The sequence below is a fragment of the Salvelinus fontinalis genome, chromosome 34 (assembly GCF_029448725.1).
Source record: "Salvelinus fontinalis isolate EN_2023a chromosome 34, ASM2944872v1, whole genome shotgun sequence".
Classification (NCBI taxonomy): Eukaryota; Metazoa; Chordata; class Actinopteri; order Salmoniformes; family Salmonidae; genus Salvelinus; species Salvelinus fontinalis.
Genome location: NC_074698.1, coordinates 17179886 through 17195243, shown reverse-complemented (window position 1 = coordinate 17195243; position 15358 = coordinate 17179886). Strand labels below are relative to the sequence as shown.

Genomic DNA, 15358 nt, shown 5'->3' with positions numbered 1-15358 from the left:
AGATGGCCTGTGTATGTTTGAGCTGCTTGTTTGAGTTTGTTTTCATGTACGCTCCACGTTTTCTTTCTTCATGCTGCACGCCCACACGTTAGCCTAGCTGACACTGATAAGAATCACTCCCAGAGCGTTGGTGTGTTGAGGCTGTACTCCCTACTGCTTGTTTTTGCCAAGCAGGAAAACAATACAGTTAACTATTGCAGTCAGGCATTAGCTGTGTTAGGCCTGCATGGAACTGACTAGACTGCCCCTTGGTGTGGTTGCTGGTTATGTTTGCCTAACGTTGCAGATCGTTAGGCCCTGCCACAGTCAAGGGACTGTCTGAAGGCCACTGGCTTCACCACTGCACAGTTTAACTGTTATACTGTACAGCCTGTGGGTGCATTACCAGGGCTAGGTGATGTTGATGTATCGTGAGTGTTTAAGGGATCGAACACACCAATAGCGTTTGCCTGCTGAGAGTACTTTGCAGAAAAAGAAAAAAAATTACATGTAGAATCACGCAAAAATGTGATCAGACATCAACCGCGTGCTGAACGATTGGTAGACGAACGGGAGATCCACATTCGTTTCAACGTGTGCTATCCTCGACTGATGCGGTGATGGGAGTAGAGGCACAAAGACTGGAACGAAAGACCAGGAGAGACTGATGGTGATAAGAGGAAAGAAATGTGCAGCATTCCTTTGCTCTCTGTCTCTGATAAAGGGTCAGTATGGGAGGAATGTGACCCTGGAAGACTGGATAAACAGAGGGGTGGTGGGGAGAGGGAGACTGGAGCTGACCGAGAGGAGTCTGGGGGGACTAATTTGTGGGGTACCTCACTCTAAAGCAGGAAACTGGGAAGTAAGCGTTGAGAAACAGAGTTGGGAAAGGGGAGGGTGTAGTGATGGAAGTCAGCTGTAGAGCTCTGAGGGGGGAGAAGAATGGTGCTACAGTCCTGGTTCCCTGACTTAGATCAGGGTTAATGTACCATTTTAGTATTTCTCATAACCCTCTCTCTGTCAGCAATGCAGTACAGCCTTTCTCAAACATCTACTTGCCCCAGCCTTTGTGTGCAGTAGACTGCATTTCCCCTGGTGTAGGTTAACATGCCTATAAAATAACTTTCCCCCATTCTACAGCAGGTAAACCTCACATTCAATAATGTTGCTATTTCGTAAGAATAGCTTTATGATGGCAGGCACTGTAGGAGAACTTGCCACCTGTAAACTGCCCCCCCCCCCCCCCCCAAGATTTCACAAATTGCTTTTCCAAATTATCCAAACAAACTCTGCCAACAAACAAAGCTCATAAGTATGGTAAAGTGGAAAAATATCCCAAATGTCTAAACTTTTTGAATGTGTGCTGCTTTGCAAAGTTGAGTATGTTAACAAAACGGAGCCATTTGTTGTAAAAAATGTATTTCTACCCTAGGGAGTAAATGAAAGTTTTAGGCTAACGACCCTGGCGGTGGTGGGAAAGCGCAACTCTCCCGTTGTTGGAATGTTCAGATAATGGCCTTCCCTTTTCTCTACCACTGTGTATAGCTAAATGTTACGAAACACCCTTCCCTCACCCCACTGGATTCTGGTAATACTTGTCTCTCCATGTGGCTTACACCATAGGACTGACTTCAATGACTTCGAGATGTTGTTAATGAGCTGTGAGCCGGTCCTGTTTGGGCCTGCAAGTCATGTCGCTCACCTCTGGCATTGTGGTTGTTTTACACAAGCTTTGTAAACAAGATTCAAGACTGAACATTGTTTAGGCCTTTAACCCCATTTTTTGGGGGGGGATATTTAAAGTTTTAGTCCCTTGAATGTTCTCCATCACTTTTGAATGTTGGAGGTTCCTCAGGCCTCATTATGTAGAACAGTCGATTAGCCTCCCACTCGACAGGTTTCTAGGGACTAGGAGCACAACGTTGCGAAACGCATTGTTTTTGAAGATTTTCCTCCAAGTATGTAATCAACGAAGTCGTTCCCAAAAGCACATATTTAAATGGTCAGCACATGTTACACATTACCATGAATATACAGTTGAAGTCGGAAGTTTATATACACCTAAGCCAAATACATTCAAACTCAGTTTGACAATTCCTGAAATTTAATCCTAGTAAAAATTCCCTGTCTTAGGTCAGTTAGGATCACCACTTTATTTTAAGAATGTGAAATGTCAGAATAATAGTATAATTATTTCAGCTTTTATTTCTTTCATCACATTCCCAGTGGGTCAGAAGTTTACATGCACTCAATTAGTATTTGGTAGCATTGCCTTTTTTAAATTGTTTAACTTGGGTCAAACGTTTCAGGTAGCCTCCCACAATAAGTTGGGTGAATTTGAACCCATTCCTCCTGACAGAGCTGGTGTAACTGAATCAGGTTTGTTGGTCTCCTTGCTCACGCATGCTTTTTTAGGTTTGCCTGCAAATTTTCTATAGGATTGAGGTCAGGGCTTTGTGATGCCCACTCCAATACCTTGACTTTGTTGTCCTTAAGCCATTTTGCCACAACTTTGGAAGTATGCTTGGGGTCATTGGGAAGACCCATTTGCGACCAAGCTTTAACTTCCTCACTGATGTCTTGATGTTGCTTCAATATATCCACATCATTTTCCATCTTCATGATGCCATGTATTTTGTGAAGTGCACCAGTCCCTCCTGCAGCAAAGCACCTGCCACCCCCGTGCTTCACGGTTGGAATGGTGTTCTTTGGCTTGCAAGCCTCCCCCTTTTTCCTCCAAACATAACGATGGTCAGTTTTTTTATTTTTGTTTCATCAGACCAGAGGACATTTCTCCAAAAGGTATGATCTTTGTCCCAGTGTGCAGTTGCAAACTGTAGTCTGGCATTTTTATGGTGGTTTTGGAGCAGTGGCTTCTTCCTTGCTGAGCTGCATTTCAGGTTATATCGATTATAGGACTCGTTTGACTGTGGATATAGTTACTTTTGTACCTGTTTCCTCCAGCATCTTCACAAGGTCCTTTGCTGCTGTTCTGGGATTGATTTGAACTTTTCACACAAGTATGTTCATCTCTTGGAGACAGAACGCATCTCCTTCCTGAGTGGTATGACGGCTGCGTGGTCCCATGGTGTTACTTGCGTACTATTGTTTGTACAGATGAATGTGGTAGATGTTTGGAAATTGCTCCCAAGGATGAACCAGACTTGTGGAGGTCTACAATTTTTTTTCTGAGGTCTTGGCTGATTTCTTTTGATTTTCCCAGGATGTCAAGCAGAGGCACTGAGTTTGAAGGTGGGCCTTGAAATACATCCGCAGGTAGACCTCCAATTGACTCAAATGATGTCAATTAGCCTATCAGAAGCTTCTAAAGCCATGACATAATTTTCTGGAATTTTCCAAGTTGTTTAAAGGCACAGTCAACTAAGTGTATGTAAACTTCTGACCCACTGGAATTGTGATACAATGAATTATAAGTTAAATAATCTGTCTGTAAACAATTGTTGGAATAGTTACTTGTCATGCACAAAGTAGATGTCCTAACCGACTTGCCAAAACTATAGTTTGTTAACAAGACATTTGTGGAGTGGTTGGAAAAACACATTTTAATGACTGTTCTAAGTGTATGTTAACTTTCGACTTCAACTAAGTTTTGCAGCACTTTAAGTTATGATTTTTTTAGAGACCTTCTTGGCTGGAGCGCCCTTTAATTTGATTTAGCATCCGTAGCGGTTGCCTGAAACGTGGGGCCTTGTTGAGATAAGTGTGTTTTATGTTGACCTGACCTAACCTGAGCACTCCATGTTGTAGAGGAAACATTGGTGACCCCGGTTTTGGGGATAGATATTGCTTTGTAGTTTAAGGGAAGTCTTTGTTTACTTGGCTCAGTATGTCAGGACTGTTGTTCATTTATATCAGGTTTGTTTGTTGGTTGCGGTTTAACTTAATAGAATTGATACTGCAACTAAATGCTCGATTTCCTAGCCCTAACCAGCCCTAACCAACTTCCAGGTCTCTTTCCACAACAACCATGGCAACGGACGCAGACAAGTTCCTGTACGTGGACCGCAACATGGTCAACAACCCTCTGGCCCAGGCAGACTGGGCCACCAAGAAGCTGGTATGGGTGCCGTCGGAGCGGCTGGGCTTCGAGGCGGGATCTGTGAAGGAGGAGCGAGGTGAAGAGTGCCTGGTGGAGCTGGCAGACTCTGGCAAGAAGGTGAAAGTCAACAAGGATGACATCCAGAAGATGAACCCACCCAAGTTCAGCAAGGTGGAAGACATGGCTGAGCTCACCTGCCTGAACGAGGCCTCGGTGCTGCACAACCTCAAGGAGAGATATTACTCTGGCCTCATCTACGTGAGTATTATATACAAGGCACACACTGAACTGAAGAACACATTCCCAGCCTGTAGAACCTGTAGGATAAATTCTGATACTACAGCACATTGAAGGACCTCACCTCATTGTATGATACATGTGTCAATCATTACTGTGTTCATGTGAACACTCACTCTTGCCCCCCATACGAGAGCTGATAATATTAGACTTTTTTTTTTAGATGTTATCCAAGGTCTTACTTAATGCTGGTTACAAAAGCACTGTTTGCTCATATTATGACTTGGCCTGGTTCCAAACTAGGTAGTCCTCCTTCCCTGCCCCATTAAGCCCACTGTGTCAGATGACCTATTATGTGCAGGTTGCCACCCCAAACGAAAGGCTGTAATGTTTACCAAACATACGAGTATGTTCAGTCCTCCCTTTCTGGCTCCCTTCCCTCTCTTACTTGCTCCTTCTGTGTTTGGAGTACTGCTGTAAACCGGAATCTGCAGGGAACAATACTCTCCTGGGGGGAGGGTGGAAGAGGGACACAATGGGGGGGGGGGGGGGGGGCAGAGATTAAAGCTGTTCAGAGTTGAGTTTCAGGCGGAGCTGGAAATTAAATGGATATGGAATGTAAATCGTGCTCCAATTATTGTTCCCCATAATGCCATTTATCCCTCCATAATGCCATTTATCCCTCTGTCCACGATGGCGTGAATTGGTGCCTGCTACATTGGGCTTTGACCCGGTCAAGTCAACACAACCTGGCCCTCTTGGGGTTTGGGTCTTGCCGTGTTGCGCACCACTGAACCGGGTACTCTTCTGAAAACCCCCCTCTTGGGAGAGGCAGAGACAACTACCAGACCAGAAGCAAGGGCACGGAGCAATGGAGAGGGGAGGACAGGAATGTAGCTGAGAGGGAAGTAAACAGAAATATGGAGGGCGGATGAACATAAATGGAGTGGGGAGGAGAGATGCTCCAGATGCCCATACCAAGATGAGGGGAGGCTTTAGAGAGGTATAATGAAAGGGACAGAGGGGGTGGGGTGAAATCACCTCGGATGATGTCACTGTTTGGGAGAAGGTCTTGGTGATTGTGAAACATGACTGATCAAGCCCAGCCTCTGGCTGTAGTCAGGGAGGAAGATTGGGAAATAAAGTATGGAGCTGGTGTTGATGAGAGACTTGGAGAGGGTTAGATTCAGAAAATAATGTTCACTATGATTTCCCCGTATACATCTGTTCAGTCTTGTTTTCGGCTGTAGACCATCAGAGTGATAAAATATGCAGTCAGTTTAAGCTATTACATTGGCAGGTCAGTGATTCTACTGCAATCTCTCACTGATATTGACAGAATTTTAATTGAAGTGACATCTCTAGACTAGCCAAAATCCAATGTAAGAAGGCCAGTCAAGTCCGACTGTATAATCCCTAGTGTTCTTGGTTCAGGACATGGATAGAGGAGAACATGTATGTTCAGTAGCTAATATTAATAAGTGTTTCTCTTTGTATCACAGACATACTCTGGCCTCTTCTGTGTGGTTATAAACCCCTATAAGAATCTGCCCATCTACTCAGAAGAGATTGTGGATATGTACAAGGGCAAGAAGAGGCATGAAATGCCCCCCCATATATATGCCATCACTGACACAGCCTACAGGAGCATGATGCAGGGTAAGCCAAGGTCCTTGTTATACCACAACATCATAGTAAGTAACCTTGCAAATGTATTCAGATGAAACTAATGAGTAAAACGGTTACTATGGTAGTATTTTAACATCCATATTTCGTAAGATAATTTGTCTAGAAGATATGAATCGGTTTAGACTCCTCCCAGGCACACTTGGATCTGAAAGTCTGTATTTAAGTAGTGAAGCATTAGCCTTGATTTCTGAGGGTTCCTGCCTTCCATAACCAAGAAAAGGCCATTAGTCAGTCTGTAAGGGGATGTAGGCTTCATACAGTACAGTCTCAGTACTCTCTTTCCCAGACCCATTATCTTGATGTACTGTTTGGTGATGTCAGGTTCTCCATTCACTCCCTCTTGTCTTGTTAGTCCATGGTTGGCCCCCATTTAAGTAAAGGGAATCATTTAACTCTAGAAGAGAGGGAGGGAGTTACTGTGCAGTATGGGGATGGTTAATTGGCTTGTTGGTTGAAAGGCATCACCCTTTCCATTCACAGGAAGACAGATATTGATTTCCTGTGTGACCAATGCGCTTCCTGTTTCAGAGACAAATGTGGTGCATGTGCTCCTGAGATAGCAAATACACACTGTAGAATTCACATTTTATATGAAGCCAGCTGGCAACAACATACTTCAGTTCTGACAATGGAACTGAAGTTCCTCTGCACCACAAGCACCCATGAAGGGCTGCAAGAAATAGCATAAACTATTTTGTCACTATTGAATTCAACTGTCCCCTCATGTTATTCAATCCATCTTAATACATGTAATATGTACCTTTAAAAAAAATCTTGGCCCCACCTCTTTTCACAGACCGTGAAGACCAGTCCATTCTTTGCACGTGAGTCTTGAGCACAAAACCCATGAACAGCAAATCTTGGTTTCTCAACATGACCTTGAAATATCACGGTGTTGTGTGATATTGGTGACAACTGATTAAGGAAGTCACTTTTTTGCTTCTGTCCTCTCCTCGTCCTCCTTTTCTCTTCCACAGGGGAGAGTCTGGTGCTGGGAAGACGGAGAACACCAAGAAGGTCATTCAGTATCTGGCCCATGTGGCCTCTTCCCACAAGACCAAGAAAGACCAGGTCAGTCAGTCCTCATCTACTCTACTATTCTCTCTCATAATTCCCTCTTATCTTCATCCTCTCCTCTCTTTCTCCTCTCTTTCCTATTCATTTTTCTTTCTCTTCACCATGCTCTCACACTCTCCTTCACTCTCTGACATGGGCCTGGTTTCCTATGGTCCTTTATCAGCGTGGAACCAGGCTTTTCCGAGTCCTCAATGCTCAACTACTTGTACTGTGATTGTATGTGCGTTTGAGAAATAGTGGTGCCAGTGGTACTTAACATTACATCATTGTCAAGCCATTGCCATATTGTTCTAGGTCTTGGATAGGTGCTGCTTGTACATCAGTCACACTGCTCTATGGTGCCATAGAGGACCTCTAAATAAGGGTTGGCCAGTCTTGGTTCTTTAAGACTGACCGTAGCACTGCAGGATGTAGATTAAACTCCGTTGGTAGCTGGTTCATAGTGTGATATCTAAACCACAGTGGACTGACTATTATTCCTTTTGTTGACATTTCTCCTCCAGCGGCTGAGCTGAATCAAAGTGACCTCCGGTCAACTCTAAAGCCATGAGAGAAATGTAACCCTGCAGTGCTGTAGTTGGCCACCCCTGTGATAGATGCAGCTGTGACTACAGGGTTCAAGAGAGGCCCAGTCTTTTCTGAAAGCAGACCAGTATCTGTATCTATCATTCCTTTGAGGTTGTGTGTTTCTCTTTTCCCATCAACAGACCAGCTCGTTCCTGTCACATGTGAGTTACCCCCCCCACCCCCTTCCTTCCTCTCCCATCACACATCTCTGGATCTCCTCCTCCACACCCTTCCTCCCTCTCCCTGGCTCTTGCGCTGTCTCGCCCTCCTCCCCCGTGCTGCTGGAGCGTGCTCTGTGGTGGGCTAGTGGGTCACTTGGAAGTGTAGGTCACATGACCAGTGTTGGTCCAGAGGAAGGAATGTTCTTTATTAAAGGGGAAATTGCCATTTGAATTCAGCCAGACAAAACTGAGAGTGCATCCCTTTTTGTATTGTTGATTTGATCTTCTTTAAATACTAAGTTTAAAGATATTTAATGAGTAAACAGCTCTGCAGTTTGACAAGTCTGGCTGAATTTTGCATAACGCTGTTGATCCTTTGTTTTCCCCCTGGTGGTTCCAGAAGTGTGCTTGATGTGTTTACGACTCCATGTCTGCTTGCTGTGTGTGTGTTCCAGTGTGTCTGTTCAGAGATCTGGTCAACGTTCTCTCACAGTTCCCCCTCCATTTCTCACTCTTTGTCCATACCATTTTAAAGATCTCTGGACAAACTCACTGAGTTGCCGTGTGCATTGTGATGCCAGTGGACTAATTGTGTGTGTGTTCGTTCACTGGGGATGCTTCATACCAGTCATATCCATTATTCCCTGCTCCTTACTACCGTTTAAAGCCTCATAGTGGTGTAATGTATAGGATTAGTTAGGGATTGGTTTTAAACTAACATTGTCCTTGAAGATTCAGGGAGAAAGGTTCAGCGAGCTCCTCAGATTGATAACATTGACAAAGCCACTACTATAGCAGCTACATTTTTTACATTTTGAGTCATTTTAGCAGACACTCTTATCCAGGAGCAATTAGGGTTAGTGCCTTGCTCAAGGGGACACTGACAGATGTTATACCTAGTCGGCTCGGGGATTTGACCGAGCAACCTTTCGGTTACTGGCCAACCTCTTAACTGCTAGGCTATATAAGAATATTAGTGTGAGTCTGTTTTTATTGGGTGGATTGAAGTGATTACCACCCAATATGCGCCAAGCTCCTCACATTTTGAAATAGGCTTTCCTGTCCATGTATAGATCCTTTTAAAATTGAAATTCACTGTAGTATTACTAGTGGCATTCTAGATGGAGTCATGTGCATGGATCCACCTGTACAACAACAGTCTGAAGTAGAGCTCAGTGTGAACTATGTACAGATTTCTGGCTGTAGGGGTTGTGTGTGTACTTAATGTCAGTGTAGTGAATCTTGACAGTCAGTTCTCTGCATGGGGTCTGGGGGTTACTCTGGGTGAAGGGTTACTGATGAGGGCCACAGGGTCGTCCATTGGGTGTCAAGGTGTGGGCACTAACACTGCGCTGTGTGTGGGGTATTGTGTACTTGTGTATGTTCCCGTGTGTCGTGATATTCAATGATATGCATGCAGTTTTTTTTATTTTCTCCATAATTAAGATAATGCAGTTGTGTGAATTATCTTACGACTTATGGATTAAATGATGGGCGTGAAAAGGGAACATCCGAACACAAATCAAATGTTTAAACAACTGAAATCCTCACAATGAAGTGAAACTAGAGTAAATGAAAAACAGATGACTGTAGTTGTCACAATGCGTGACTATGAATCATCCATTGGAATCACCAAAGGTATTCACAGTTTGATCCCACTGCTGAGAAATGACAAATGGTATGTCCTGTTGGTGTCACTATAGAATTTGCATTAATCTAGATGCGTCCTTATAAGGAGGTGGTGGTTTAAAGAATCCAATGGGATAAAGTCATTGGTTGATGGCGAGGTTCTGTGTTTGTCCTCTAGGGTGAGCTGGAGAAGCAGCTGCTGCAAGCTAACCCCATCCTGGAGGCCTTTGGAAACGGCAAGACTGTCAAGAACGACAACTCCTCCCGATTCGTAAGACCTTTTTATGATCTCTTAGTGATGCTTGTGGTTTGACTTCAATTTATTAATTTTTTTCTGTTGGACAAGTTTTTCTTGCTTCCTTAGTCATTCACTATGTTCTCTCTCTCTCCCAGGGAAAATTCATCAGGATTAACTTCGACGTCAACGGATACATCGTGGGGGCCAACATTGAAACCTGTATCCTTCATACTATGTTAACCACAATGAAATTCACTCCCTCATTTGAAATATACAATAGTTTGGGGTCCTGGGTGGTGCAGCGGTCTAAGGCACTGCATCTCAGTCCTAGAGGCATCACTACAGACAACCCTGGTTCGAATCCAGGCTGTATCATAACAGGCTAGGGTTTGGCCGGTGTAGGCCGTCGTTGTAAATAAGAATTTGTTCTTAACTGACTTGCCTAGTTAAATAAAGGTTTAAAAAAAAATCCCTAGGCTATAGATTGAAGTGTAGTTTAACTCCAGACACCTCTCGGTTAGTCTTTACAGTAAACTAGTAAGTCACACACACTTGCCCCGGCCAGCAGAAGCTCACAATCCAGTCTGAATGAGTGGCTCCTTGACGGTCTGACCACCAGACCTGCTGGAAAAGTCCCGTGCCATCCGCCAGGCCAAAGACGAGAGGACCTTCCATGTCTTCTATTACATGCTCACTGGTGCTGGAGACAAACTGCGCTGTAAGCCTCCTTCGTTATCACCTTTATCAAGTACAGCTAACTGCGTATCAGATGTAATGACTCTGTGCCCCCCTCAGCCGAGCTGTGTCTGGAGGGCTACAACAGCTACCGCTTCCTGGTCAATGGAAACGTGACCATCCCTGGCCAGCAGGATAAGGACCTGTTCACCGAGACCCTGGAGGCCTTTAGGATAATGGGCATTCCAGAGGATGAGCAGATTGGTGAGTGGGAGGACGGGACACACTACCCTCTCACTGGTTTATTTTGGAGGGGTGTGACTCTAACCTCTGGTCTCCTCATGCAGGTCTGCTGAAGGTGGTGTCTTCTGTGCTCCAGCTGGGCAACATGAGCTTTAAGAAGGAGCGTCATTCAGACCAGGCCTCCATGCCTGACGACACGGGTATAGCAAACCTTTGTGGGCTGGTTTGATCCTAAAAAGGAGTTCCTAGTATCTGTCAATTACACTCTACTGACAAGCAGATTATACACTTCAGTCCACCAGAATTATTTTTGATTTCAAAGTCTAGTTCCATGCACTGCTGTAGGCATCAAACTGTTATTCTCTTGGGGGATCCCTCCCTCTCAACCTCATCTCTCCGTCCCCCATCCCTCCCTGTCACAGCTGCTCAGAAGGTGTGCCACCTGATGGGCATGAGCGTGACAGACTTCACCCGCGCCATCCTGTCCCCCCGTATCAAGGTGGGCAGGGACTACGTGCAGAAGGCCCAGACCCAGGAACAGGCTGAGTTTGCAGTGGAGGCCCTGGCCAAGGCCACCTACGAGAGGATGTTCCGCTGGCTGGTGATGAGGATCAACAAGGCCCTGGACAAGACCAAGAGACAGGGAGCCTCCTTCATCGGCATCCTGGACATTGCTGGCTTTGAGATCTTTGAGGTAAACTGGAGTGGGGGAAAGACCAAAGCGATTACAATGTTTTGAGTAAGACCCAGAGGGTATATTTGTTTAAAGTGATTTCCTCTTCTCTCGCAATCTCCACTTATCTAGAAAGACAGAATGGGGGTGAAATTCGGGTGGATGCCTACAGGGAATCTATTTTCACCTGTCTAGTTCTTTCACATCACTGCAGATTAGGAAAAGGGGACAAATAAACACTTGAGCCTCTTAGTTTCTGTTCATGATGGTGAATGCACTTTCTGACAATTTCTTTCTCCTCTAGCTGAACTCATTTGAGCAGCTGTGCATCAACTACACCAACGAGAAGCTGCAGCAGCTGTTCAACCACACCATGTTCATCCTGGAGCAGGAGGAGTACCAGAGGGAGGGCATCGAGTGGAGCTTCATCGACTTCGGCCTGGACCTGCAGCCCTGCATCGACCTCATCGAGAAGCCTGTGAGTCTACCCCTATGACCCTTTGTATCTCCCTACCTTTAATCATGTACTGTATACTCCCTTTCACACTCCACCCTTCTCTGTATGTACCTCCCTGTTAACCTCTCACTTCCTACAGTCTCATCCCTTTCTCCCAATCCTCTCCCAGATCTCTCTCATCTGCCACCTCTTTATCTCTTTCCCCTCCCTCCATCTCTTTCAGTTCAGTCCCATGCTATGCTGCACCTCCAGGCTCCCTGTAAGCCTTGTTCTCTGCTCTCCCTCAGGCTAGCCCCCCTGGTATCCTGGCCCTTTTGGATGAGGAGTGCTGGTTCCCCAAAGCCACTGACAAGAGCTTTGTGGAGAAGGTCCTGCAGGAGCAGGGCACCCACTCTAAGTTCCACAAGCCCAAGAAACTGAAAGATGAGGCTGACTTCTGCATCATTCACTACGCCGGCAAGGTAAACGGGCCAGTAATGAAGGCGAAGTTTAGACTCTGCTTAAACTGTGTGCCCTTGGACATGTACCAGGCAAACCTTGTGTAATACTATTGTCTATATGGTGTGCCGTCTCCTCAGGTGGACTACAAGGCTGACGAGTGGCTGATGAAGAACATGGACCCTCTGAACGACAACGTGGCCACGCTGCTCAACCAGTCCACTGACAAGTTTGTGTCTGAACTGTGGAAGGACGGTGAGTGCATCCAATGATATGGTTTTAGCAATCAGAAAGAACAGATTTAAGTGGATTAACTTTCATGCTGGGAATTGCTGCTATGTTTTCAGTGAAGGGTCTCTTCCTGTCTCATATCCACATTTTTCTCGTCTCCAATGTCTGGTGTCTGGACCTTTGTGCTTACCCGTTCACTCTGTTTTGGTTTCTATCCATCTGCTCCTCTGTACGGCCCGTTTCGTCTGTTATTCTCCCTCTTACTGGGTCTCAGAGGTACAGAGGTCTCAGAGGTACAGAGGTCTCAGAGAGCCTATTTTTATCAGCGTTTTCCTTTTCTCCACTCAGATTCAGGTGACTGTTTTTTTTTCTTTTTCATAATTTGTCTCCTTTATTTACTCCAATTCTGCTCATCCTTCTCTTTACACGAATATGAACCTTTCCCTCATCTCAGCATCAACTGCCTATGTTTTTATCCTGTGCTCATATCCTGTTTTCCCTGTGGCTCAATGTTGATTTATCAGATCTATTTTTACAAGGGGTTGTAATGACCGTCCCCCCCAACTCTGTGTGCAGTGAGATCTACCACTTGTTGCTCTTTCATTGGACTCTCCTCTCTCCCTCTGTGTAATAGTGTGGTTTGGGACCCCCGGTGTTGCTCATGGGTACTGCAGCAATGGGTATATACTGCATGGGTTTGGTTCTGTCGCCACCAATAAAAACATGCCCACAAATGCACAGTTTGTCACAAACATTGATTTCCACATGTCGGTTCGCACCACACATTTACATATTAAGATGGTCGCATAGTGTAAGCAGTTACGTGTACACACACCCACACACACCCTTCACTCACTGCATCGAGTTGCGTCTCATTCTAGTGTGACCCCCCCCCACGCTTCACTGGCATTTTTGTGACCCCTCTCATTCCCCAAATCCCCCTTCCTACTATATTTGTCTATTCTGCATTGACCCAGTATTGTGGTGTCACTGATTTTGAACCCGTCAGTCATCTCTCTCGTCATCCCCCATGGAGAGATGGGATCTCCCCCATCACCATTATACTCTGCTTCATGTGTTTTATGTTGTGGTTTGTTTTCACTGTGTGGAGTTTGCCTGGTTAGATATTCAAAAATGTGAAAGCCTCTTGTCTCACGTCAACCTTTCTCCTCTCCTCTTTTTCTTCTCTCCGTCTTCCCCCTCTCAGTGGATCGTATCGTGGGCCTGGATAAGGTTGCAGGGATGTCTGAGATGCCTGGTGCCTTTAAGACCCGTAAGGGCATGTTCCGCACGGTGGGCCAGCTTTACAAGGAGCAGCTGTCCAAGCTCATGGCCACTCTGAGGAACACCAACCCCAACTTCGTCCGCTGCATCATCCCCAACCACGAGAAGAAGGTACCAGTAGATCAACTCCACCAGTGAAAACATCCAAACAATAGTTTCTCTCAAGATGCCCTCGAACACAGTACGCATCATTGGCACCCACAGCTTATGCTAGTGGTGTTATCTTGGCAGATTTTTTTTACACATCTAAACATGTTCCCTTTCTTCCCTCCCTTACAGGCTGGTAAGCTAGACCCCCACCTGGTTCTGGACCAGCTGAGATGTAATGGTGTTCTGGAGGGGATCCGTATCTGCAGACAGGGCTTCCCCAATCGTATCGTCTTCCAGGAGTTCAGACAGAGGTACTGTACTCACTCCCATTGTGGCTGTATACAAATGTCTGTATTTTCACCAGTTCCCCCAACTTAACCTCATATTATTGTTGCATCATGCTGTGTATGTTGCTTTTAGTGGGTTGAGTCCAACTGATGATCCCATGCATATAACTTTTGTCTCTCTATAAGGTATGAGATCCTCACTCCCAACTCCATCCCCAAGGGCTTCATGGATGGCAAACAGGCCTGTGTGCTCATGGTAAGAGAAGGGCATTATTATCTTGTTCTACAACATTGTCACTCATTTAGAATGAAGAGATGAATATTGTCAGTTTAGCTGATTGTATACCTCACCCTCCTGTCAGATCAAAAGCCTGGAGCTGGATCCCAACCTGTTCAGGATTGGTCAGAGTAAGGTGTTCTTCAGGGCTGGAGTGCTGGCTCACCTGGAGGAGGAGAGAGACATGAAGATCACTGACGTCATCATCAGCTTCCAGGCCTGGTGCAGAGGCTACGTGGCCCGCAAGTAAGGAGACCCCCTGACTCCAACAGTCTATCATATGGCTGCAGTAGAAACATTCTGATTCATGTCTTATAACTGTATTTGGAAGATACCAAAGTGTTTCTCGCTCTCTCTGCTTGCTCTGCAGGTCCTTTGCCAGGAGACAGCAGCAGCTGACTGCCATGAAGGTGATCCAGAGGAACTGTTCAGCCTACCTCAAACTCAGGAACTGGCAGTGGTGGAGACTCTTCACCAAGGTACACATTATACTTATGCTCATCGTGTTCCTATACAATGCTACTCGACTGAGACAAACCCCCGGGGAATACTGACGTACAACTGCCTTTTCTCTTCTCCTCTGAACTGTCCCTCTCCCCCAGGTGAAGCCCCTGCTGCAGGTGAGCAGGCAGGAGGAGGAGATGCAGGCCAAGGATGATGAGTTGAGCAAGGTGAAGGAGAGGCAGGAGTATGCTGAGATACAGCTGCAGGAGATGGAGGTCAAACAGCACCAGGTAACATGGAGGCCCTCCATCACTGAACCAGCCCTGAAGTGACATGTTGATAATTGCTCAAGCTAACTTGAAAATACATTATTGAACCCGTAACACCATATTGTTTCTGTCTCCCCCAGTTGAGTGCCGAGAAGCAGGCCCTGCAGGAGCAGCTGCAGGCTGAGACGGAGTTGTGTGCCGAGGCTGAGGAGATGAGATCCCGTCTGGCCACTAAGAAGCAGGAGCTGGAGGAGATCCTTCATGACCTGGAGGCCAGAGTGGAGGAGGAAGAGGAGAGAGCCACACATCTGCTCACAGAGAAGAAGAAGATGCAGCAGAACATCACAGTGAGG

The 15358-nt window shown here is 45.8% G+C and overlaps 1 protein-coding gene across 5 annotated transcripts in view; it reads left to right on the top strand.

The window, feature by feature from the left end:
* The window catches only part of LOC129833339 (myosin-9-like), a 31505-nt gene that overhangs the window by 7922 nt on the left and 8225 nt on the right, over window positions 1-15358 (top strand). For 4 of the 5 annotated variants that reach the window (XM_055897866.1, XM_055897864.1, XM_055897867.1 and 1 more), the window contains exons 2-22: window positions 3949-4297; window positions 5779-5935; window positions 6762-6789; window positions 6943-7036; window positions 7750-7770; window positions 9578-9670; window positions 9793-9856; window positions 10257-10355; window positions 10433-10576; window positions 10660-10755; window positions 10978-11249; window positions 11533-11706; window positions 11973-12146; window positions 12264-12378; window positions 13562-13749; window positions 13918-14039; window positions 14202-14271; window positions 14378-14538; window positions 14663-14771; window positions 14895-15026; window positions 15146-15352. In XM_055897866.1, the coding sequence (XP_055753841.1) occupies window positions 3968-4297; window positions 5779-5935; window positions 6762-6789; window positions 6943-7036; window positions 7750-7770; window positions 9578-9670; window positions 9793-9856; window positions 10257-10355; window positions 10433-10576; window positions 10660-10755; window positions 10978-11249; window positions 11533-11706; window positions 11973-12146; window positions 12264-12378; window positions 13562-13749; window positions 13918-14039; window positions 14202-14271; window positions 14378-14538; window positions 14663-14771; window positions 14895-15026; window positions 15146-15352 (2850 nt within the window). In that variant the 5' untranslated portion in view covers window positions 3949-3967. The remainder of the gene's footprint in view (window positions 1-3948; window positions 4298-5778; window positions 5936-6761; window positions 6790-6942; window positions 7037-7749; window positions 7771-9577; window positions 9671-9792; window positions 9857-10256; window positions 10356-10432; window positions 10577-10659; window positions 10756-10977; window positions 11250-11532; window positions 11707-11972; window positions 12147-12263; window positions 12379-13561; window positions 13750-13917; window positions 14040-14201; window positions 14272-14377; window positions 14539-14662; window positions 14772-14894; window positions 15027-15145; window positions 15353-15358) is intronic. The other variant, XM_055897865.1, reaches the window with a different exon arrangement.